The sequence below is a fragment of the Brassica rapa genome, chromosome A09 (genome assembly GCF_000309985.2).
Source record: "Brassica rapa cultivar Chiifu-401-42 chromosome A09, CAAS_Brap_v3.01, whole genome shotgun sequence".
Taxonomy (NCBI): domain Eukaryota; kingdom Viridiplantae; phylum Streptophyta; class Magnoliopsida; order Brassicales; family Brassicaceae; genus Brassica; species Brassica rapa.
Genome location: NC_024803.2, coordinates 34,335,441 through 34,360,894, shown reverse-complemented (window position 1 = coordinate 34,360,894; position 25,454 = coordinate 34,335,441). Strand labels below are relative to the sequence as shown.

The window sequence follows — 25,454 nt, the reverse complement described above, 5'->3', positions numbered from 1 at the left end:
CACCCCCTTTTATATAAAAACCTCATTACCTCCCCCTATTCACTCAACCATCAATATATTATTCTCTCTCATCGAAGCTTTTGAATATTAACATTTCCCGAGAAAAAAATGTCAGGGCGAGGAAAGGGAGGAAAAGGATTGGGAAAGGGAGGAGCCAAGAGGCATCGGAAAGTTCTCCGAGACAACATCCAAGGAATCACCAAACCAGCGATCCGTCGTCTAGCGAGAAGAGGAGGTGTGAAGCGTATCAGCGGTTTGATCTACGAAGAGACTCGCGGCGTTCTCAAGATCTTTCTAGAGAACGTGATTCGCGACGCCGTTACGTACACGGAGCACGCTCGCCGAAAAACAGTCACGGCCATGGACGTTGTCTACGCCCTCAAGAGGCAGGGTCGGACTCTGTATGGATTCGGCGGTTGATTCGATTGTTTCAGTTTCAGATCTTGTAAAATCTTTTTCAGAATCAATGGGAAAATATGCATCTTTTTCCGAACAATCTTGGTCTTGTTTCCGCATTTAATTATAGTAAACTGAAAGGACTCGAGTTCGAACACCTACAATGACATTTTTACCTATGGCTCTTTCCTTTTGGTTGTGAAAACTAATCAATGCGCACGATAAGGTTTTTGGACTAAAAGTTGTGTGGACCAACAAAAATGTGCCAAAACGCGGGAAATGTTTACTATAATCCTTTTTTGGTTACTATACATGTTGGACTAAAGATGTTATGGCCCAACAAAAAAAGAATTATGAAAGACCCGAAATAAAAACGTTACATGATGATTATATGAACACACTATTTATTAAGAATCTGAATTTTCGTACTCGACCAGATCGCATTATAAATATTTTTTATGTAGTGACTTATGTTTATGAACACTCTATTTTCTTTATAGGCATAGCAGATCTAACCGTATATTATCCGAATTGTGTGTGGTGTAGGAGTTGAGGAAGAAGGGTCTACGTCATGACAAACATAAGCAAGTGAACGATGGCAAATGCAATGAGTTGAACTTGGGTTTTTAAAGTTTGGGCTTTTCTTTATGCCTCTTTGTATATATGTGTTACTTATAGCTCTTCATGGGCTTTTTAATAAAATGAGATGCCAAAAAAAAACTAAAGTTTGATTAGTCATATATCGAATCTTGTGAGAGTTCGCTACAAGAAAATCATAATAATGTGACGAAATTTAGTCACTACTTTCACATCATTAATATTCTACCACTTCAAAACTGGCGTTGCCAATGCCACCATAGTTTCAGTCTTTTAGACTCGTGAACACAACTAGAAGTTATGAAAGTCGTAAATACACAGCATAACAGAGTGCCAATTCTTGAAAAATCAACAGATCTATTTAATGAAAAACTATATTTTAAAAAGGGATAGAATTATGATACGTGTCACCTGGATGCACTTGCTAAAACCCAATCACGCCGACGTAGCATATGTCAAAGACGGTGCCTCGCGTTCCACGTGCGACTCATATGATGATTCCCACTTCGCTGATATGTCAGTCTATTATTTTGCAGTTTCCTCTTTGTGAGGTGAGTTTTGTCCCATGCTGTGAAGAATTAATTTGTTATACAAAATTGATGTTTTGGCAACATATGCTGTGTTATCAGATAAAACAATATGCTGTACGTTCAAAACACCATAAAAGCTGTGTGTAACTTGCATGCAATAATTTACGATTATACCATCACAGTATATGTGTGATGTGTCAACAAATTACTGTTTCATACGTAAACCTGGATTATTCAAAGTCATAGGTGATACGGAGATTACAAGCAAGTAAGCAACAAACATCATTACCTTTTTGAATCTTTAGTTTTGTTGGTTTAATGTTTGCCAATAAATTTATTGAACTAAATATAGCCTTTCTGAAAAGAGAACGATTTCCAAAATGGCCTTTAACATAACCGCCGTGAAAACCTCCTCTGACGGAGCATGGCAAGGCGACAATCCCTTGAACTTCGCCTTTCCGTTACTCATCGTCCAAACGGCGTTAATCGTCGCCGTCAGTCGCTCCCTCGGCCTCCTCTTCAAACCTCTCCGCCAACCGAAAGTCATCGCCGAGATAGTCGTAAGTAAAAATTACACTTAAACACACACTAATTTACAATTATGCCATCGTTCTTATTTACGAATTTGTCATCATCCTTTATTTTTCTGAAGGGAGGGATTTTGTTAGGACCGTCAGCTTTAGGTAGAAACACGGCGTATATGCACCGTATATTCCCGACATGGAGCATGCCGATACTCGAGTCCGTCGCGAGCATAGGACTCCTCTTCTTCCTCTTCCTCGTCGGTCTCGAGCTAGATTTATCATCCATCCGCCGCACCGGAAAACGCGCTTTCGGAATAGCAGCCGCCGGGATCACACTCCCGTTTCTCGCCGGCGTCGGAGTCGCCTTTGTGATCCGCAACACTCTCTACACCGCCGCCGATAGAACCGGATACGCCGAGTTTCTCGTTTTCATTGGAGTGGCTCTCTCGATCACAGCTTTCCCTGTGCTCGCGCGTATCTTAGCTGAGCTCAAGCTTTTGACGACGCGGGTCGGAGAAACCGCGATGGCTGCAGCCGCTTTCAACGATGTAACCGCGTGGATTTTGCTAGCTTTAGCGGTTGCGTTAGCGGGTAACGGCGGTGGGGAGAAGACGAGTCCGTTGGTGTCGTTGTGGGTTCTGTTATCGGGTGTCGGGTTTGTTGTTTTTATGTTGGTCGTGATCCGACCCGGAATGAAATGGGTCGCGAAACGCGGATCTCCTGAAAACGACGTCGTACGTGAGTCTTACGTGTGTTTGACTTTAGCTGGAGTTATGGTTTCCGGTTTCGCGACCGATCTAATCGGTATTCACTCGATTTTCGGCGCGTTTGTTTTCGGTTTAACTATACCGAAAGACGGAGAGTTCGGTCACCGATTGATTGAACGGATTGAGGATTTTGTCTCCGGTTTACTCTTACCGCTTTATTTCGCGACGAGTGGATTGAAAACTGATGTGGCAAAGATCAGAGGAGCTGAGTCGTGGGGGATGTTGGGACTTGTCGTGGTTACGGCTTGTGCCGGCAAGATTGTCGGAACTTTTGCTGCGGCGGTGATGGTTAAAGTTCCGGCGAGAGAGGCTTTGGCACTTGGTTGCTTGATGAACACGAAAGGTTTGGTGGAGCTCATTGTACTCAATATAGGCAAGGAGAAAAAGGTTAGAGCTCATTGTACCACTAAACTGCAACATCATTTGGACATTTGGATCCTCGACTCATGCTTTCATTAAAGTTATACGATCATGTTTTTTTTATAAAGACCGCATGTCTGCATATAAAACAAAACTGTGGTATGTCGTTACTAATCAACCGTATGTGCGGTGGGTTTGGTTTGGTTTAATTCTAGGTGCTAAACGACGAGACATTTGCGATACTGGTGCTAATGGCACTCTTCACAACGTTCATTACGACTCCGACTGTAATGGCCATTTACAAACCGGCTCGTGGCACCAACCACAAACTAAGGGACTTGTCGTCTAGCGAAGACTCCACCAAGGAAGAGCTTCGCATCCTCGTCTGTCTCCATGGTCGAGCCAATGTTTCATCCCTCATCTCTCTTATCGAGTCCATCCGAACCACCAAGGTTAATTTCCTTCGTCTCTTCGTGTGCAGGGCACCACATTTCCGAGACCCAATATAAAACAAAAAATATATATCAATATTACACAAATAATAAATAGTAAAAATAATTTTATCAATTTTATTTGATATACTTTTTAGGCATGGACATAAAAACTGAACCGGAATCGAACCGAAAAACCAAATCCGAAACCGAACCAAAATTCAAAAATAACCGAACAGTTCCTATATTTCTATAACCGAAAAACCGAAACCGAACCGAGAACCGAATAGGTACCCAAATATCTGAAATAAAATTTATATACCTAAAATATTAATTATATTTAGTATTAAATATTCAAAACTTACTACTTATATACTGACCAATCCAAAAGAATCGAAATACTCGAATTTTTTTTTATCGAGAGTATTTAAAATTATCCAAATTATCCTAAAGAACCGAATTACCTGAATAGTTTTTATTCAAAATATTAAAATTTATCCGAGTTACCCGATTTATATCCAAAAATCCCCAATAAATTATTTTTACCCCGAATTATCTAAAATTAACCGAAAAAACCGGAACCAAACCGTAACTAATTGGAACCACAAATTTATCGGATATTAGTCAGTTCTTATAATTCTTATATAAACCGACCCAAAACTGAAACAAACCGAACTGGACCCGAACCGAATTTCATAGATAACCGAACGGTTCCTATATCTCTATAACCGAAAAACCAAAAACCGAAAGAATCGAATCGGAACCGAATCAAAAATTGTACCCAAAATTGTATTTGCTAGCCTATAACCAATTTTTAAAGGTAATCAATTAAACACGATGAATATTTTTAGATATTATATTGGGCAATTCTTTTAAGTAACCATTTTTAAGTTTTTGTCATAAAAATAGTACTCCAAAAAAAGAAAATGATCAAAATAGCCCCTTTTATTTTAATTATTTTAATTTTTAATTTTTATTTTTTAAAATTTGAAATCTTATCCCTAAAATTCCACCCCTTAATTTTAAACCATAAGTCTAGATTAGTTAACTCTAGGGTAAACATTTTTACCCTTTAATAAAACTTTTTTTAGTCAACAAAAACTTAAAATGACTATCTTAGGTAATTTCTCTATTATATTTGTTTAATTAATTTATTATATAAAATATATTAGTTTGATATGTTTGTCATTATATTTTTGGTTAAATATCTATGATATATAGTATTTATTTTTCATTATATTCTTGGTTAAATATCTATGATATATAGTATTTATTTTACTTTTTAAAAATAAAATGATGAATCCACAAAAATGGCCCACTTAGATGTTTCTTGTGTTTGTTAAAAAAAGAAGAAGATGTTTCTTGTGTATGTACTGGAGACCCGCTCTGTTTATGTGTTAAAATAGATGAATCTTCTGAGGCGTATCCATGTCCTACCCAAATATATGTTTGTTTCAGATCCTCTGAGTTCCTTCATCACATTACTGTTTTAAAGTATCTGAAGGGTCTACAAATTTTAATTCAAAATTAACTTTGATGTTGTACATATATAAAACCGGAGGCTCTATATATGCATGCATATATATCATTTCTACGTCCACGGCATTTTATTAAAAATCATTTCAACTGATTGGGTACTAATCTTGGTTAATACCATATTTATTTTGGCAGATACTGCGGCTAAAACTGTTCGTCATGCACCTCATGGAACTAACGGAACGAACCTCGTCAATCATAATGGTGCAAAGAGCCCGTAAAGACGGATTACCTTTCGTCCACCGTTACCGTCACGGCGAGTGTCACAGCAGCGTCGTAGGAGGTTTCCAAGCCTATCGTCAATTAGGCCGAGTCGCTGTCCGCCCAATTACCGCAGTCTCTTCTTTACACACAATGCACGAAGATATTTGCCACATGGCAGAGACCAAAAGGGTCACAATGATCATTTTACCTTTCCACAAACGATGGAACGTTGATCATGGTCGTGGCCACCACCACCAAGACAGAGGAGATGTAAACGTACCGGAAAACGTTGGCCATGGTTGGAGATTAGTTAACCAGAGGGTTTTGAAGAATGTATTAGCAACCTCAGTACGGACAGGCCCAAGACTCTGAATGAAGCAATCTTCAAGCCCAAGCCCATTCCGATTATGACTGTGCCAAGTCATCAATCCTCTCCAACGGTTATATTGAGCAACGACAAAGACATTAGCATAAGAAGAGAAGAGAAGAGAAGAGGAAAGGAGATTGTGACATCATGTACGGAACCGTGTGGTCCTGAGCTATATAACTCATTCTCAGCCCTTGGATCACTTGGAGAAGAAGGATGATGACAAGTGTTACAGAAGCTAGGGTTTTCACTTAAGTTTATGTGTCTATTTAAGCATGTTGATGAACAATGTAGAACGGCAAGAATTGAGAAATAATAAAAGTTATATTTTCATCTCTGTTCTTCACTCTTTCATGGTATCAGAGCCATGGAAGCTCTTGAACTTTACTCTCCTCCATCACTGAAAATAGTGAACTCAGTTACTGTAAAACTCACTGAAAGAAACTACTTGTTATGGAAGAATCAGTTTGAAGCCTTTCTCAACGGTCAGAGACTCCTAGGGTTTGTCACCGGCGAAACACCAAGACCAGCGGCGACCCTCCCTGTTCCAGGCATCAACGGCACAACTACTCCAGTCACAAACCCTGATTACCACACGTGGTTTCAGACAGATCAGGTTATAAAGTCATGGCTGTTGGGTTCTTTCTCGGAAGATATACAAAGTCTAGTCGTGTCTTGCAACACTTCTCAGGAGATCTGGCTTACGCTGGGAAGACACTACAACCGTCCAACATCTTCTCGTTTGTTTGAACTTCAACGCAAGCTGCAGACAGTAACAAAGCAGGATCGGTCTATGACCGACTATCTTACTGACCTTAAGCTCATATGTGACCAGCTCACTTCGATTGGGAGTCCGGTACCCGAAAAGATGAAAATCTTTGCTGCTCTCCAAGGCTTAGGAAAAGATTATGAGCCTTTGATAACAAGTGTGGAAGGATCTGTTGATATGATGTCAAACCCTACACTAGAAGACCTGATTCCAAGGCTTCACAGCTATGACTCTCGCATTCAACGATACAACGCACCAACAGAAGCATCTCCTCACCTTGCCTTTAACGTTGAGAGATCCAACTATCAGACTGGTTACTACAACTCCAGAGGAAGAGGACAGTCAAACAGGCGTTTTGGAGCAAACAGAGGTAGAGGATCTTTCTCAACAAGAGGAAGAGGATTTCATCAACAACTGTCATCTTCCGGCTCTCAATCAGGCTCTTCCGTGTCCTCTGTATCGTCTGATGAGAGACCATCATGTCAGATCTGTGGAAGATATGGTCACAGTGCATTGAGATGCTGGCACAGGTTCAACAACACCTATCAGGAAGAAGACAAGCCTACGGCTCTAGCTGCAATGCGCATTACAGACGTATCTGATCATGGTGGGGCTGAGTGGTTTGCTGACTCTGGAGCTACTTCTCACATAACAAACTCACCGAATCACCTTGCCTACACTCAACCATACAGAGGCAACGATGCGGTTCTCATTGGAGATGGAAACTTCTTGCCTATTACCCATGTTGGATCAGCAGACATAGCGTCAACCTCAGGTACTTCCCTACCTCTTAGAGATGTACTGGTCTGTCCAGGGATCACCAAGTCTTTGTTATCTGTCTCTAAGCTTACCAATGACTATCCATGCTCGTTTGAATTTGATTCTAACCGCGTGTATGTTAAGGACAAGCAAACGCAAAATCTGTTGAAACAAGGAAGCACCCGTGAGGGTCTATACAGTCTCAAGTCTCCGAAGCCTCAAGTCTTCTACTCTACCAGACAAGTTGCTGCGAGCGATGAAGTGTGGCATAGGAGGTTGGGACATCCACAAGAGCAAACTCTCAAGTTCCTGAGTCATAACAAATCTATTTTGGTCAATAAAAGTACCTTGAGGATGTGTGAACCATGTCAGCTAGGGAAGAGTTGTAGGTTACCGTTTGTTGCGTCTTCTTTTGTTGCGTCCAGACCTTTAGAGAGAGTCCATTGTGATCTCTGGGGTCCATCTCCTGTAACATCTAATCAAGGATTCAGATTTTATGTTATCTTTATTGACAACTACTCTCGTTACTGCTGGCTGTTTCCTCTAAAGACCAAGTCAGATTTCTTCAACGTATTTGTCTCCTTTCAGAAGCTTGTTGAGAATCAGTTGTCAACCAAAATAGGAGTGTTTCAGTGTGATGGAGGCGGAGAGTTCATCAGCAACAAATTTCTGGCTCACTTGAAGGAGAATGGAATTCAACAGTTCATCTCATGTCCGCATACTCCGCAGCAGAACGGTATGGCTGAACGAAAGCACCGCCACATAACAGAACTGGGATTGGCAATGATCTTTCAGAGCAGAGCGCCTCAAAGATACTGGGTCGAAGCATTCTACACGGCTAACTTCTTAAGCAATCTGTTGCCATCATCAGCTCTGCAAGACAAGAGAAGTCCGTTTGAGTTGCTACACGGAAAAGCTCCAGACTACTCTGCATTGAGGACTTTTGGATGCTCCTGTTATCCTATGTTGCGAGAATACGCTGCTACGAAGTTTGATCCACGATCTCTTCACTGTGTATTTCTCGGATATAATGATAAGTACAAAGGCTATCGATGTCTTTATCCACCAACAGGACGGGTATACATCTCAAGACACGTCCTGTTTGATGAAGAGAGCTTCCCCTTTGGATCAGTGTATCAAAATCTTCACTCTCAAGCAACTACACCTTCTCTGGCAGCTTGGCAAAGAAGTTTTATAAAGGATAGTTCAGCTCAAGTTGAGAAACGGTCAAGCGTTTCGTCACCAGTGCTGACTTCAACGGTTCAGATAGCTAAGTCTCAGGTGTCATCACAACCGCCTCTGTTTTCTCAAGATGACTTTCCACCTCTATCAAGAAACGTGGTGTCGTCGCAGATCACAGGAACAAATGAGACTTCAACTAGTCAGGCTGTGACAAGATCATCGGAGAACAGTAACAATCAAAGACACACTGCTCCAATCTCGACTTCACAACATTCAATGGTGACACGGTCCAAAGATGGAATAAGGAAGCCCAATCCTAAATACGCTTTGCTAGCTTATAGATCAACTGATCCACTTCCTACAACTGTGACAGCTGCTCTTCAAGACCCGAACTGGAACAACGCAATGGGAGAAGAGATTGAGAATTGCACCATCACAAAGACATGGTCTCTAGTTCCTAAAACTCCAGGGATGCATGTTTTGGGAAACCAATGGATATACAGATACAAGCTCAACGCAGACGGAACAGTCAAAAGTCACAGAGCTCGACTGGTAGCTCACGGTAACAAACAAGAAGAGGGAATAGACTATCTCGAGACATACAGTCCAGTAGTCAGGACAGCCACAGTCAGAACAGTTCTTCATCTCGCGACAATCATGAATTGGGAAGTGAAGCAAATGGATGTTAAGAACGCCTTCCTGCACGGTGATCTTCTGGAAACAGTGTATATGAAACAGCCTGCGGGTTTTGTTGATAAGACGAAGCCTGATTACGTTTGCCATCTTCACAAATCTCTCTACGGTTTGAAACAATCTCCCAGAGCCTGGTTCAACAAGTTTAGTGACTTCTTGATTGAATTTGGGTTTATCTGCAGCATCAAGGATCCATCTCTCTTCATATACAACAAAGATGGTAACATCATCATGTTATTACTCTATGTAGATGATATGGCGATTACCGGTAACAGCTCTGCAACTTTAACCAAGCTCCTTGAGGAATTAAACTCAAAATTCCGAATGAAGGATCTGGGGAAGCTACACTACTTTCTCGGAATTCAAGCAACATTCCATGATAAGGGATTGTTTCTGTCTCAAGAGCAGTATGCAGTAGATCTGTTAGGAGTTGCTGGAATGGAAAACTGCTCTCCAAGCAACACTCCTCTGCCGCTTCAACTCAACAATGCTCCAGATCAGGACAAGATCTTCTACAACCCACAATTCTTCAGGAAGCTGGCAGGAAAACTTCAGTATCTAACACTCACTAGGCCTGATATACAATTTGCGGTTAACTATGTGTGTCAAAAGATGCAGGCTCCGTCTGTTGCTGACTTCAACAATCTAAAGAGAATTTTGCGCTATGTTAAAGGTACGATCTCGATGGGGATTTCGTTTGTCCAAGACTCTGACTGCACTCTTAGAGCCTACAGCGACAGTGATTGGGCTGGCTGTCGAGCAACAAGACGATCCACTGGAGGGTTTTGCACGTTTCTGGGCCAAAACCTCATTTCCTGGTCTTCCAAGAAGCAACCCACAGTGTCCAAAAGCTCTACGGAGGCAGAGTATAGATCTTTGTCTGAAACAGCATCGGAAGTGGCTTGGCTGAGCATTCTACTCAGGGAGTTGGGTATTTCACTTCCGGTTACACCCCAATTGTTTGGAGATAACCTTTCATCGATCTATCTCACGGCAAATCCCGCCTTTCACAAAAGGACTAAACATTTTGAAACTGATTATCATTATGTTCGAGAGAGAGTGGCTCTCGGATCTTTGGTCGTCAAACATATTCCGGCTCAGCTACAACTTGCTGATATCTTCACCAAATCACTCCCCACTGCTTCATTCTGTCGACTACGATTCAAACTTGGCGTTGACGTGCCTCCCACGCCTCGTTTGAGAGGGGGTATTAGCAACCTCAGTACGGACAGGCCCAAGACTCTGAATGAAGCAATCTTCAAGCCCAAGCCCATTCCGATTATGACTGTGCCAAGTCATCAATCCTCTCCAACGGTTATATTGAGCAACGACAAAGACATTAGCATAAGAAGAGAAGAGAAGAGAAGAGGAAAGGAGATTGTGACATCATGTACGGAACCGTGTGGTCCTGAGCTATATAACTCATTCTCAGCCCTTGGATCACTTGGAGAAGAAGGATGATGACAAGTGTTACAGAAGCTAGGGTTTTCACTTAAGTTTATGTGTCTATTTAAGCATGTTGATGAACAATGTAGAACGGCAAGAATTGAGAAATAATAAAAGTTATATTTTCATCTCTGTTCTTCACTCTTTCAGAATGCACCGTGTTCCGTGGCCGTTCTTGTTGATCGTGGGCTTGGGTCTCTCGATCCCCAAATTTCGAGTCTTGATGGGTCGAACGTGGTTGAAAGGGTTTGTGTGATTTTCTTTGGTGGGCCCGATGACCGTGAGGCTTTAGAGCTGGGAGGGAGGATGACGGAGCATCAAGCTGTTAAAGTTACCGTTGTTAGGTTTTTGGTGAGAGAAACGCTGAGGAGTAACGCCGTCACGTTACGACCGGCATCGTCTAAAGGCAAGGAGAAGTATTATACCTGCTTTACAACCAACGTGGATCCAAAAAAAGAAAAGGTATTGCTGTATTCTTGCTAGTTATATAATGTGGCATTTTAGTATAATTAGATTTTTGGTTCGGTTTTGGTTTTGATTTATCTGTGTAACCAAACCGGTTTTTAGGTCAACAAAGTTGATGTGTTTAATCATTTTTTTCTTGGTTTGGCAAATATAAAATTAGGAACTAGACGAAGGAGTATTAAAAGATTTCAAGAGCAAATGGAAAGAAACGGTGGAATACAAAGAAAAGGAACCAAACAACATAATTCAAGAAATATTGTCAATAGGGCAAAGTCAAGACTTTGACCTTATAGTGGTTGGAAGAGGGAGGGTACCGTCGGCCAAGGTGGCGACATTAGCTGAGCGTCAGGCCGAACATCCCGAGTTAGGTCGTATCGGAGACGTGCTTGCCTCTTCGATCAACCACATCATCCCATCAATCCTTGTGGTTCAACAACACAACAAACCTCAAGTAGAAGAGATTGCGGTTTCAAAAATTGTTAAGGAGTCGTCCCTAACTATTAATGGAGATGCAAATGTATGAATAAAATAAAGATTGATGTAGCCAGTTGAACGTTACCTTAATGGTTAAAGTGGTAAGAATTGTAGAAAGAGCGTTCTGCATATAAATAAGCGTGATTATGCATCTTGTTAATGTAAACCATTAGTAAACTGTAGATAATTGAATAGTCAATTTACTCCACTGATGCAAAATCATTTTTCTAAATTACTCGGTTCCTTGTGGAGAGAGATTTTTTTAAAACCCTTTACTGGCAGGTCCCAAGTGCCAAGTACTATTTAGGTCTTCTAGTAATATAACAGTGATCATATTGTTCAAAAAAACAACAGCGATCTTATACTTGGGACCAACCAAAAAACAGTTAGATAAATGGTAGGTTCCACTCAGATTGATGACACTTTATAGGTGTGTTGAGTTTGGTTTACATGTAATTAAATAGGTCCTCAAAATCAAATAATGTGTATGCTTTGGCTTTACACGCAAGTGACAAGGAAAACAACATAATGCAAGTGACAAACGACTAGGACACAGCTCAGCAGGTTCAATTTTTTCTCAAAGTATCCTTCTTCATCCATAAACTTTACAACTTGAAACTAAAGTAAGCCACACACACTTTAATTTTAAACTAAAAATAGGTCTCACAAAACATATTTTAACTCAATATGGATTTTGATTGGTTCTGCAGTTTTGGAATCTCGATTCACACTATTTCTTCAAATAGTTATGATTATATGATTCTCTTAATTATATAACGTCAGTCTCGTTATGCCTCTTTGAGAAGCTGTGCCAGGAACCTCGCACGTGCCAAGCACACGTACCCCCAACTACACATTTATCAGCTCCACAAGTCTGCGACCCGAATCATCAGATTGATCAGTGTTCGGAGCTCCGGGAACTATGGCGGCGGCGGCGAGAAAGCTACGTACACTCCAATCTCAACCGGACAACAAAGTATGCGTCGACTGCGCTCAGAAGAATCCGCAATGGGCGTCAGTCTCCTACGGAATCTTCATGTGCCTAGAGTGCTCAGGTAAGCACCGAGGACTAGGCGTACACATCTCCTTCGTCAGATCCGTCACCATGGACTCGTGGTCAGAGATCCAGATCAAGAAGATGGAAGCAGGAGGCAACGAGCGGCTCAACAGCTTCCTCGCGCAGTACGGAATCGCCAAGGAGACGGATATCGTCTCCAAGTACAATTCAAACGCCGCCGCCGTGTATCGAAACCGGATCCAGGCGTTAGCAGAAGGTAACGATAGAGGCTACGCGTATTCTAAAGATTGAAGAAAGATGATCTAACAAACTTTCAGATATTTTTCGATGAGTGAAATGAATCAGCGATATTTGTTGATGACGTGGCTTTTATTGTAATTCATTGTATCAGGTAAGCCATGGAGTGATCCGCCAGTTGTTAAGGAAGCGGTTGGGGGGATGCATAAGAAGAAGCCGCCGTTAGGTAACGGAGGTAACGGAGGATGGGATAGTTGGGGGAACGATGATTCGTACCGATCAAGAACGGATATGAGACGGAATCAATCGGAGAATGATTTTAGGGGGTTGGGAGGAGGAGGAGGAGGTGCGCCGGTGAAGTCGAGGTCGTCGGAGGATATTTATACGAGGTCGCAGCTTGAGGCTTCTGCTGCGGGGAAGGAGAGTTTCTTTGCTAGGAGGATGGCGGAGAATGAGTCTAAGCCTGAGGGACTTCCTCCTTCGCAGGGAGGCAAGTATGTAGGGTTTGGATCAGGCTCGGGTCCGGTGCCGAGAAGTAATCAGCAGGATGATGTTTACTCAGTTGTGTCTCAGGTGATTTGGATGCGTCTTTTTGTTTTAGTTCGTTTCTTGAATGGGATGATGTCATGATGATAATGTAGATGTGATGGGTTTAGGGGTTTGGAAGATTGTCTATGGTTGCTGCATCTGCAGCAAGTGTTGTTCAGACAGGAACCAAGGAGTTCACTTCCAAGGTACTTGTAACACTTTTATTGTGCTTAATTTCCTATGATAATTCATAACCACTGAAAGGCTATATTTGATTTGGGTCAACATGAAGTTTGTGGTTTCTATCTGTACTAGTATCTATGTTAGTTTACATAAGTTGCTGATTAAGCTTAATCTCTCATCTGGGCGTAGGTTATCCCATTTCCAACATCTTTATATAAGAGATTTGGTGTCCTGTCTAGTGTAGATTATAACTCTGTATAGAGCACAATTCTTGGATGCTCTCTATACAGTTCTTGGATCTATCTCTAGCCTTGTTATCGAGTATCTATGTTGATTTTCTTAGCTTAATCTCTCATCTGGGTGCCAGTTATCCCATTTTCTACACTGTCATGTAATAGATTTAGTGTCACGTCTATTGAAGATTCTTTGTAACTCTGTATAGAGCACAATTCTTGGAGGATCTCTTTACTTTTCTTGTTGACCACAATAGAGTTTTGCTGAAGTAATGTCAAATCAGATAGATAAACCATTTTTCGTCTTGCAGGTGAAGGAAGGTGGGTATGATCACAAGGTGAGTGAAACTGTAAATGTAGTAGCGAGTAAGACAACGGAGATAGGACAGAGAACATGGGGGATCATGAAAGGAGTAATGGCGATTGCGTCACAGAAGGTCGGGGAGTACACTAAAGAAGGAACAACAACAACAAGCTGGAACCAGCGTAACGAAAGTGAGAGCAATGGTTACTACCAAAACTTTGGAAATGGGAACAAAGCAGCGAATCCATCTGTTGAAGGAAAAGGGTCACAGTCATCATCAAGTGGTTATTACAACAATTCTCATAAGTCAAATTCTTGGGACGATTGGGGAGAGAATGAGAGTAAGAAGAAGGAGGCAGTAGCTTCAAAGGGGTCATCAGCTTCTAATGATGATGATGGCTGGACCGGTTGGGATGATCCCAAAGATGATGTTTATTACCAAAGTGCCGGCGACAAGAAATCAGCTGGTCACAACGGGAAATCAGACACCGCTTGGACTGGTGGAGGTTTTCAGTACAGGTAAGCAAGCAAGCTTTTAGCTTATCTAGTGTCGTGTGGAGGTTTTGTCATATCGCAATAATGCTAATATTTATGATATCATTCTGCAGGTGATAAGTGAATGCCTGTGAAAAGAAGTGTATAATTAATTAAGTCCGAATATAAGTTGAAGATTGGTCATCATCTTTAAACAATTTTTATCCATTACCACACATGTCTTTGTTTTTCTTCATAAGTTAGCAGTTTCTTGATAGTTCTTCTTTTTTGTAAGGAGTTGCATGTTTGTATAAGATACATAACAGACTATTTATGCTAAAGATTCTCAGATAGTCTTTCACAATTTTAATTCATTTTCAACTGCAATCACAATTTTAATTTATTTTCAACTGGAAAGTGAGAATTCTTGTCGAAGGTATCAGCGATTCAGCATCTTGACGGGAAGGTTCTCCTCTGCTGGCAACTGTCACACCACCAAGAGTAGCCAAAGCCTCTGAGAATTTCACTTTATGCATCAGTGCATCACCATATTCACTAGCTTTACCAGTGTCTCCTCCATTGATAACGTGAGAAAAACTTCAGCCAACATCAGTTATTTGTGAAAATCTTTTATAAAATTTATTACATCAGATAAATTGGTTTAAAAGGTAGTTTATTGGATAATAATTTTAAAGATGAATAGAGATCTGACTCGTCATGTTTCTGATATAGAGATTAAAGATGTCTTATCCCTCATTGGTTCTGATCATGCATCGGGCCCTGATGGTTTTACGGCTTCCTTTTATCAGCAGTTTTGGAATGCTATTGGTACTGATGTCTGCAATATGGTTCACAGTTTCTTTATGACTGGTGAGATGGAGCCTAACATCAATCATACCAATATATGTTTGATACCGAAGTTTATGAGTGATTATCGTCCTATCGATTTATGTTTAGTGGCATATAAACTGATATCCAAAATCCTATGCTTAAGGCTACAAAGATGCATGGATGTCATTATTTCTGATTCACAAGCTGCATTTGTTCCCGATCGCCAGATTTTAAATAATATTTTAGTTGCTCATGAACTAATGCATGCTTTGAAAACTAATATCAAGACTGATATTAGTAAGATTATAACATAGTTGAGTGGAACTTTTTGGAATCGGCTATAGAAGTGTTAGGGTTTAAAAGAAGATGGATTCAGTTAATCATGGTCTGTGTAAAGTCTATATCTTATTCTGTTTTGATCAATGGAGTTCTATATGACTATTTCACACCAACCAGGGGTATTAGACAGGGTGATGCACTATCACCATATTTGTTCCTACTTTGTGCAAAAGTTTTGAGTCAAATGTTGGTTACGGCTCAGCAAGCAAACTTGTATCAAGATATGAAATTAGCAAGAAATTATCCGGTAGTAAGCCATCTCCTTTTTTTGCTGATGACTCCTTATTTTTCTGCAAAGCAACTATTAATGACGCTCAGTGTATGGTTCAGATATTGAAAAGATATGAGCAGACCTCGGATCAAAAGCTAATCTGAAAAAAAATTATGTTGTCTTTGGTATGAAAATTGATCATGTGGTCCATGGTAATATCTAGAATATTTTACAAATTCATAAAGTTGGTGGTGGAGGGAAATATTTGGGTCTTCCATAACCGATTGGTCGAAGCAAAGTTACTGAATTTGAGGGAGACATTGATAAGATAAAAGCTCAAATCAAGCCTTGGTATAATCAGTTTTTATCGCAAGCAGCGAAGGAAATACTTATAAAATCAGTTATACAGGCTAAACCGGTGTATCATATGAGCTGCTTTCTTCTTCCAAAAACAACATGTGATAAAATAAACGGTTGGAAATAAATTTCAACATCAATAAAAAGAAAGTCATTAAGAAAAAGAAGTTGTCCTTAAAGTAATTATGATAACCAGAAAAGAAAGTTATCCTTGAGTGAATTAGGATAACTAATTAAAAGTTATTAGGATTAGGAAATTAGGAAATTAGGAAAAGGAAAATTCAAATTCAAAGTGTAATAGGATAGAAAATGAAATTTAACTCATATATATTGTGATCATCGTGTGTGATAGATCATAAGACATATAAAGGAAGAATAATAGCTTGTGTTTAGTTTTTGAGAAGTTTTTTAAACATCAATAAAAGAAGTACTCTTTGTTGAGCTATTGCGTGCGTTTAAGACCTAAGACCTTATATGATGTTATGGAAGACACATTCTCAAAAGAAGAAAATATACGAGATTAATGTGATCTTTAGTTTGAAGAGGAGAATGTGAGATATCAAACGAAGTTAGACAAAAAAAAGTCTAATACAAATAAAGTGAAGTACATTTCGAACTCACCTCTGGTAAGCTTGTTTCCTTTTGTGTGATATGGGTTTGGAATATTTCTCTTTTTTTTTGCTATATTTTGTGTTCTTATAATGGTTTTAATGGTTATTAGAGAAAAGCTTGATGGGATAATATACTCAGGTGGGCAACTAAGACAAACACCAGCGGAAAGATGAGGATATCATCGTTCGTTTGTTTCGAACACTATATATATACCACACCTATTTATTCATAATATCAAGTAAACAAAGCGTCTTTAACCCCCATACACAATCTAACACAAAACAAGTGGTAATTCCTTATAACAACAAACTCGATTCCGTACAATAAAAAACAAAAATCGTTCTGAAACTCGAGAAAAGTTTTCATACAATAGCTTTTATTTATATATATAAAAATAAACAAGAGAGAAAGCGAGTGAGAGAGAGAGAGGAGACATAGCAAAGTAGAGATGGTCATATGCCATAGACGATTCAAGAAGATGCGGCTGCAATAGGCATTTGTGTTGCCCATCCAAACTTATCACGACTGTGTTTGCTGCGAGAAGAAGAAGAAGAAGAGGACTTCTTGTCTTTGCTGCCACGGGATGATGATGAACTACTGCTTCCCTTGTGTCCTTTCTTTCCACTCTTTTTCAAACTGCTCTTTGATTTCTGATGTTGCTGCTGTTTCTTGCTCCTCGTGTGAGAGACGATGGACGGTGGAGGATCATACACATCTTCAGCCCATGACACGCTCAGCTTCTCGACGGACTTGCCATGCTTCTCTCGGCTGCCTTTAATGGCTGGGATGACAATAGCCGCACTCACCTGTGGCCAGATTACCAGAAGAAAAACACCAGTCAGTAGAAGCAGATATAACATAAACAGGGAAACCCAGACAAAGCATTACAATATATCATAATACTTTTAAACTAACATTCTATCGATAAGTTCCAACAACCACTGAGATGCATCATACAGCCAAAAAAGTCCAATGAATGAGTGAATGACACACTTTCTCATGTCTAATGTAATAATGTTATTCAGACAGTTAAGTGTCGGATTGAACGAATTCTTCAATCATATTCACCCATGTTTCATGCATCTACGACTAAGACTAGTTTGTTTTGTTTCTAAAATCTATAAAAATCTACCAACATATGGAGAAAGTGCTAATCACAAAGCCTAGAGATAAATCACAGAGCAGTAACCAATACGAGAATGGTACTATATCTGAAAAAAATGGGATTATTTGTTGTAAATTCTGCAATCATATGGTTATGTCCATGCTATTTTATAGTCTAATAACACATCCGCGTTCTTGTGCATCTACTACTAAAGAATAAAAAGAGTTTGGTTATAGTAGGGTGGCAACTTACACTCTCAGACAACATGTCCTTGGCAAGGTTCTTGTCTTCTACTTCATCATCGGAAGACTTGAGAGGTAATAAAGGCTCTGTGGTGATGTCTTTGGATTCTTCATTCAGATATTGGTGTATATTACCACTATCATCCCCATCAGACTCTTGAGCATCTTCAGATCCGGTAACAGAGACATGATTGGAGCCATTATTAGAACATTTATTGGGGCTCGAAGCAGAGATGTGGGACTCTGCATCTTTGTAATCCAACCCACCACAAACAGAGCTCATATCCAATTGTAGCAAACCGTAACTGCCACAAACAAAATCAAAATCTTGAGAACATACACCAGAAACAAAAAAGGCACACTGATTAATCTAATCTAGATTTTTATCCAAGAAAGATTCAAATACCGTGAGAGATCACTGGTGAAACAAGCTTCTTCTTCTTCTTCTTTGATTAGTTTTGTTTTTAAAACGAGCTAAGAAAAACCGTGAGCGATGGAGCAAAAGACAAAAAGATCTAAGAGAGGAACGAAACTTCAACTAAGATTACCACGCCAATCACTTTTTTGAAGAGGTTTCAAACGATTAGAAGATAAACCAGAATAAGAAAAAGTCAACGAAGGAACCAAAGAGATGAGTAGCTCGGAGCTCAGCCGCATTATATATCTCTATGCTCTTCCTTCCAAACCCTATCTATAATCGAAGAGCTACCAGATCCAATCCAACAGAGATCTCTAGTAATCAGACGCTTGGGAAAATCAATCAAATTAATGAGGTTGAAATGATACAGTAAAACGTAACAGGGAAAGTAGAAGAAGAACAGTAACTCGTATGATTCGATCCAATGTATTACACAAAGAATCGCTCTCTCTCCTGCCAAGAGTTTACATGTAGAAACAACTCAAAAGCAAGGATGAGGAATCCATGGTGATTTTCTAGGAAAATCACAGAGAAACAAACCAGAGAAGATGCGAAGAAGATAACAAACTTTCTTGATATTTTTTCGATGATCCTAACTTCTGTTTTCTCAAGCTATATAATTGCTTCCTCTTGCTGACGTGGCTGAGATGACGTGGCTCTCTTAGTATCTTCTTTTCCTATAGCAAATCCTCCCTCTTTGAGAAAACCTTGACCACAAGGTTTTGAAGAACCAACAACTCGTGTCCACAATTGCAGCAGAAATGAAGATTTGACACTACTCTGGCCATTGGTACGTCTGTTGTCTAGTTCTTTAAGTGCTCTACTGGCCAGTGATAGTAAGGCCAGCAACATGAAAGTTCTTCTCCTGTATCTCCAGTGTATCAGCCTCGTGTGCAAACAGGTTGCGTAACAGGTCTCGTGTTGTTGTTTCGTAATGTTGCAATAACTTTGAACTTAAACATCCAGTTCTTGCAGAACCGTCTCTCCCAGTTACCATCATGTAACCTGAGGCACTTGCTTCGACAATCCAGAATTATTTGCTCCAGATATAAGTGTGTGTGGTCAGTTCGTAACACCACTGTCTTGTTGAGTATTGGCTGTTCTGCATCAAACGTGTTGTCATCCCTTGCCATGATCACGATCATTGGAACTGAAGTTTCTGTCATTACAGTCACAACACTAACAACAACTTCTTCATTGTAGATATGGTCTCCAACCATCCGATAATCTCCTTTTTGACAAAACCATCTCACCGGTATTATTGAGTTTCCGAAGAGAAGAAGCTCACTCTCATTTCCCCTGTAGCTCTGCTTAGTACCTGATTCCTCTTCCCAAGCAGCCTTGAGTTTTTCACATTGTAAAGGAAACATCAATCTCAGTTTGAACAACAACCATGAGCACTTCTGTTTACTCCAGTGAGCTAAACTCTCTGCCACTTTAACCATCACCGTATCAATGAGGATAGGTGGATAGGGACATGTAGGATCAGACTGGTACTGAACGAGATTCTTCCCCAAGTCTGAGAAGGGTACTATCTTTTTCTCAACGTGAGCTTCAGAACTGAAGAACCATGACTGTTGTTGACTTCTCCAACGACCACAAGTGCTCATTTTCTCCAATGATCCCACATGATCACTAGCACATAGACTGTTGGAGGTTTGGTGCTTTACTCTCATAGATGTATAATGATCATTTTGTGGCAGGAATCTCCCTAGGTCCTCCATTTTATACTTAAATTTCCAGTTCTTGTGACACCTCGGTTGCTTCCTTTTACAACCAACCCTTTGAAGCAAAAGATCAAACAAGTGGTGTGCAACTAGCTCAGCCTCAGCATCTGCTGATTTTTGAATCAATTCTTCCCCCATGTCAACATCCAAAACGTATGTGTGTTCTACCCTTGGAGATTTCCACTCATCAACTCTCAGTTTGTCAAAATCTCCATGTAATTGCAAGCTTTTGTTCTCAAGAAACACATATTCCAATCTTCCTATCCTATGGCATGGTTCCAAAAGAGAAATTGGTACCTCGTTTACTAGCGATTCAATCTGCTCTGGATCCTCTGAATTCACATCTACATCAAGAGTCAAACCAGTCGACTCCATCTTGGTAGTTAAATCACTTTCATCTCGTATGTGAATCGCTGAAACTGATAAGGACTGAACTTGCGACTCTGAAACAGCAGGATTAGGCATCGTCATCTCTTGAATCACATCGGCCTTCCTGACCTTAAGTGCCACTAACCAATTATGCGTTGATACGTCCCTCTCCGTCTGCAATCTGATCCGTTCCGGATCATCTCGTTCACCAAACATACGTATCAAGCTACTCTTTAGTTCGTCCCAAGTTTCAAAATACTTGATTTCTTCTCGTTGATGAACAAAAGATTCTGCTTTACCTCCAAGAAGATACACAGCTAACGCTAATTTGTTCATATCCGAGTAGTCATCACAAGCAAATTGATCTTCCAACTTTGAAATCCAAGGACGCAAATCGCAGGAAACACCTTCGAAGACTTGGAACTCAACGCCTGCCATTGATTCCGAGGTTCGACTGGCTCTGATACCTTTGATACAGTAAAACGTAACAGGGAAAGTAGAAGAAGAACAGTAACTCGTATGATTCGATCCAATGTATTACACAAAGAATCGCTCTCTCTCCTGCCAAGAGTTTACATGTAGAAACAACTCAAAAGCAAGGATGAGGAATCCATGGTGATTTTCTAGGAAAATCACAGAGAAACAAACCAGAGAAGATGCGAAGAAGATAACAAACTTTCTTGATATTTTTTCGATGATCCTAACTTCTGTTTTCTCAAGCTATATAATTGCTTCCTCTTGCTGACGTGGCTGAGATGACGTGGCTCTCTTAGTATCTTCTTTTCCTATAGCATGAAAACATTAAAGTCGGATCATCGAAACCACGATCGGATCTTGACCGTATCCAAAATGAGATTCCCAAAAACCCAGGACGACAGATTAGAAAAAAAGAAGCTAATTTGAGAAGAAGAACGGTGGATCGAACATCATTTTATAGCGGAAGAAAAGTCAAACAACAACATCTAAGGCGAAAGACGTGGCCATTTTATTGAAAACGAATCAGAAATGTACACGTGTACACTAATGCGTGGGCCTTAAAAGCCCAGTAGTATGACATGATTTTGTGTTTGTTTGTTTACACATCTTTATCCGATAACCTTTAAACATACGTGACTGAAAATCACGGGGTCTTGCCTGATATTCGTTTGATAGAAACGTTTCAATTCAACCAATTCAAAAGATGATACAAATCCAAAAGTGCTGATTCCCTCTTGCCAACTCTTTTTATCTTCTTCAAGTTGTGTGTGCTCTTGCATCTCTTTCACTTTCCTAATCGAGGGTGAAGGATGACGCGCTCAGCTTCTCGACAGATTTGCCATGTTTCTCTCGGACGGCTTACAATGGCTGAAAACAGACTAGTTAACCACACTGCATCTGTATAAAAGCAGAGATACAAGCATTTCACTACTGTTTACATCAGAGGCAGAACATTACATTGATTCGTACCAACTTCCAGTCTTCCAGCCATTGAGACTAGTTTTCATTAAAAAAAAATATATGAGATTTCACGGATCTGAATTGCCTGGTGAATTCTACACTAACACATGTGATGTCCTTTCACAATTGCTCTACTATGCATTTTATGTGATGTATACGTTCCGCATAAGACTAGGGCTGTTTCTGTTTTGTTGCAACTTGCAAGGAATTTGGGATATGATTATTCTTAACTGTCGCATATCCAGTATTAGTACTCAATATCGAAATCAATTTGTTACACATTTTGCAATTAATCAAAGTAGGTTTAGCATTCCCTTCCATGATCCAGGGAAGCAAACAAATGAAGAAGAAGAAACTGATCGTACTGGAAGAATTAACCCATGATTCTAAGAATTTTTGAATAATTGAGGCTTATTAAATCCAATAACTTCAAGCAAAAGAGAAACCGCATCAAATTCATTAACACGAGAAACTGTTCATTCAACCATATCACTAATTGAATACAATCCAGAACCAAAGATCAAGACAGAGAATCCCATTTATATCTAAACATGCGAATCAGATTCAAGATAAAAAAAAAAGAAACCCTAAGTGCTTGTGAATTTGGTAACCGCCTTCGTCCCTTCAGAAACGGCGTGCTTCGCGAGCTCTCCTGGCAACACAAGCCTAACCGCCGTCTGGATCTCCCGTGACGTAATCGTCGGCTTCTTGTTGTACCTCGCGAGCTTCGACGATTCCTGGGCGAGTTTCTCGAATATGTCGTTGATGAAACTGTTCATGATCCCCATCGCTTTCCCTGAGATTCCGATGTCGGGATGAACCTGCTTCAGGACCTTGAAGATGTAGATCTTGTACGTCTCCACGCTCTTCTTCGCCTTCTTCTTCTTCTTGTCGCTTCCGCCTTCCTTCGAGATCTTCTTCTCCGCCTTTGGTCGCTTCTCCGCCGGGGCCTTCTCTGCTGGCTTCTTCTCCGCCGGTTTCTTCTCTGCCGCCTTGGGAGCCATTATCGATGACTTTTTTTTAGAGATGAGAATTTGTAGAGATTGAAAGAGGATCGAATGTTCTGCGAGTCTGTGATTGAAAAGTAAAGGAGGGGAAGATTTGTTATATAGAAGCCTGTGCTGACTCTTATTGGTTTTCTCTGCTTGACGCGGATCGATGACGTGGCGAAAATCGGAAGTGTTTAAATCAACGGCTGGCAAATTTTTAGTTCTGAACTTTCTTTTTCTTAAGCTTATGGGCTCTATCTTTTTAACTATTCTGATGGACTTTTTTTATTAGGACCCATTACCTGGCCGGGCCCTTATTTGTTGTCGTTATTAGATTTGGTAAACGAAGTAGTATACATTTTTTTCACACTACATTCATATTCATATTTTCATAGTTGTAACGGAGCTGAAGTTAAAAAACAGATGCATCAATACTGGGAAATGAGTGATTGATCAGGCCAAGAACATACAATAAACAAAACAAGGGAAAAGTTTAATGACCATTATCATGTAATTTTTGTTGGCTCTGTTCATCAACATGTATTGTAAATTTGGATCAGAAACACCTTCAGGTGGTTGTTTTTAAAGGAACTGATTCACCCATGGGTTAACTGGTTTAAATAGAACAGAACAGAGGCCGTAAACCCACCACAGCGTTATGTTTTGTTGTTCCCAGTTGTCCACACTCCACACATCTGAAATCTTCATGAGCAATGTAACCTCTACAGCCAAGCCGATCAAAGTAACACTTAGGCCCTGCCAATTCACATGAATCATGTAAAATGCAGTTATTGATTCAATCTTTTTCTGATATCCAAACTCAAAATTAACCAAGGTGTAGTTGGAATTTAAAGTGAAACAAGACAAAAATTTAATCTAACAGATACTTGGAAGAAAGTGATTATGAAGTGCATATAACATAAACATAGCATTACAAATACTCTAAGAGTAGATTATCACACCAAAAATCTAATGTGTATTGCCTTAGAACTTAATTTGGCAAAGCATATCTATCTGGGCGTCTACGGACATCATATAGTATTGAAATTAATAATTTTCCACATGGTACTCAAGATCGTCAATGAGTTTTCTTGGCAAAAGAAAAAACCATTGGAAACTATAGTGAACTGTATGCGAACGCAAAAGATTTGGATACCAAGTCTTACTATTCATACCGTGAACACTAAATTGTGTGTCAGCAAAGCGGAGCAGCAGTAGAGCAATTAATAAAACGCAACCTTTGCAATGACATGGAGGCAATAATAACAAAGCCAGACTTTGAATATGAAACATGGGTTTTGATCGTAGTTGGGAAGCAACCATACACAGATATAAACTAGGCAATGTGAAGAAAAGTTGCAAACATTCTATATGAAATGAGAAGAACTAACTGATCATATGTGAAATGACCATATTCCAAATGCAACGGCCACAACCAAACATTGAACTTTCCTGTAACCAAAACATGTGCTCTAGGAACTGACTAAACACTACCAGTTTCCATTTTTTTTGTCCTTCTATCAGAAATTACTGTCTTAAAATTTCAAAAAAAAATTATTGAAGAAGCTAGAGTGAATCAGACTTTTAAATAACATTAAAGGTAGGTAGCTAACCACACTTGTATCCGTCTTATTACCAAGCTAACAGTAAAAATCATGAGAAACCAACCTTGAGGAACCGATGTTGATGTTCCTGTGAACAACCCTACCACGAGCAGCAGCATCTCCACCATCAATCAGCTCTCTCAGACCCAAATTCTCAACCTCATCCTCCTCCTCTTTCGCTTCCTTCTTCTTCGGCAGCTTCACCGGCAACCTCTCGAAGTAATTCCCATAGATATACTCCGGCGTATACCCATTCTCTTCATCAAAAAGCATGATATGCCCGTGCCACTCCCACACACGATAATCCGATTCCTCATCCTCATGAAACCCAACGCAGATGTGGTGCTCGTTAACCGTCACCGCCTGCCCTGAGTTCGGCTTCAGAGAATCGACTCGACCCGAGACGATGACGCGGATTAGCTCCTTCTCCAGCCTAGCTTCTTCCCGATCGAGACTGCTCCGATCATCTCCGTCGTCGTCGACGTCGCTGTCGTCGGGTTTGAAGAGGAGGTCCTCTAGGGATTGAGAGAGAAGAGGAGGACGAATCTGGAGGCGTCCAAGTAGGGTTTGGAGTAGAAGGTTGTCCATATTGCTGCTTCCATTGAAGGAGCTCATGGTTGCGGAATCGCGAATCGATCTTCTTCCTCCTCCTCCCTCCTTGTTCGTCGAGTGGTTTTAGGGGTCGATAAGGGTTTTAGATGTAAACAAGGGGTAAATAGGTAATTTCGTACAGGAT

At 40.3% G+C, this 25,454-nt stretch overlaps 7 protein-coding genes across 9 annotated transcripts; 4 read left to right on the top strand and 3 right to left on the bottom strand.

Moving 5' to 3' along the window:
- The first annotated feature begins 25 nt into the window (after nt 1–25).
- Nucleotides 26–553, top strand: LOC103841295 (histone H4). The gene has a single exon (XM_009117820.3). It carries the CDS (start codon nt 109–111, stop codon nt 418–420), a length of 312 nt encoding a protein of 103 aa, XP_009116068.1. The 5' UTR covers nt 26–108; the 3' UTR covers nt 421–553.
- A 245-nt stretch (nt 554–798) lies between these two features.
- LOC103842296 (cation/H(+) antiporter 20) lies at nt 799–6,047 on the top strand. 2 transcript variants are annotated; one of them, XM_033281092.1, is made up of 5 exons: nt 799–1,791; nt 1,889–2,083; nt 2,176–3,201; nt 3,390–3,626; nt 5,277–6,047. In XM_033281092.1, exons 2-5 carry the CDS (start codon nt 1,904–1,906, stop codon nt 5,715–5,717), a joined length of 1,884 nt encoding a protein of 627 aa, XP_033136983.1. In that variant the 5' UTR covers nt 799–1,791; nt 1,889–1,903; the 3' UTR covers nt 5,718–6,047. The 2 variants fall into 2 exon arrangements, with proteins under 2 accessions (XP_033136983.1, XP_009117167.2); XM_009118919.3 differs by having other exon boundaries at nt 1,876–2,083.
- Nucleotides 6,048–10,825: 4,778 nt separating this feature from the next.
- Nucleotides 10,826–11,890, top strand: LOC103841293 (cation/H(+) antiporter 20). The gene is made up of 2 exons (XM_009117818.3): nt 10,826–11,023; nt 11,187–11,890. The coding sequence occupies exons 1-2, from the start codon at nt 10,868–10,870 to the stop codon at nt 11,547–11,549; spliced, it is 519 nt and encodes a 172-aa protein (XP_009116066.1). The 5' UTR covers nt 10,826–10,867; the 3' UTR covers nt 11,550–11,890.
- A 394-nt stretch (nt 11,891–12,284) lies between these two features.
- On the top strand, nt 12,285–14,849 carry LOC103841292 (probable ADP-ribosylation factor GTPase-activating protein AGD6). The gene is made up of 5 exons (XM_009117817.3): nt 12,285–12,774; nt 12,910–13,328; nt 13,412–13,489; nt 14,011–14,522; nt 14,612–14,849. The coding sequence occupies exons 1-5, from the start codon at nt 12,423–12,425 to the stop codon at nt 14,613–14,615; spliced, it is 1,365 nt and encodes a 454-aa protein (XP_009116065.1). The 5' UTR covers nt 12,285–12,422; the 3' UTR covers nt 14,616–14,849.
- Nucleotides 14,850–17,035: 2,186 nt separating this feature from the next.
- On the bottom strand, nt 17,036–18,953 carry LOC103841290 (uncharacterized protein DDB_G0271670). Of its 2 annotated transcripts, none has more exons than XM_009117814.3 (3): nt 18,581–18,953; nt 18,185–18,479; nt 17,036–17,639 (listed from the first exon to the last, which is right to left on the bottom strand). In XM_009117814.3, exons 2-3 carry the CDS (start codon nt 18,455–18,457, stop codon nt 17,298–17,300), a joined length of 615 nt encoding a protein of 204 aa, XP_009116062.1. In that variant the 5' UTR covers nt 18,458–18,479; nt 18,581–18,953; the 3' UTR covers nt 17,036–17,297. The 2 variants fall into 2 exon arrangements, with proteins under 2 accessions (XP_009116062.1, XP_009116063.1); XM_009117815.3 differs by having other exon boundaries at nt 17,036–17,633.
- Nucleotides 18,954–22,554: 3,601 nt separating this feature from the next.
- Nucleotides 22,555–23,215, bottom strand: LOC103841289 (histone H2B.8). The gene has a single exon (XM_009117813.3). The coding sequence runs from the start codon at nt 23,127–23,129 to the stop codon at nt 22,713–22,715; it is 417 nt and encodes a 138-aa protein (XP_009116061.1). The 5' UTR covers nt 23,130–23,215; the 3' UTR covers nt 22,555–22,712.
- A 348-nt stretch (nt 23,216–23,563) lies between these two features.
- On the bottom strand, nt 23,564–25,386 carry LOC103841288. Its single transcript, XM_009117812.3, has 2 exons — nt 24,783–25,386; nt 23,564–23,870 (listed from the first exon to the last, which is right to left on the bottom strand). The coding sequence occupies exons 1-2, from the start codon at nt 25,331–25,333 to the stop codon at nt 23,864–23,866; spliced, it is 558 nt and encodes a 185-aa protein (XP_009116060.1). The 5' UTR covers nt 25,334–25,386; the 3' UTR covers nt 23,564–23,863.
- Between the last annotated feature and the right edge of the window lie 68 nt (nt 25,387–25,454).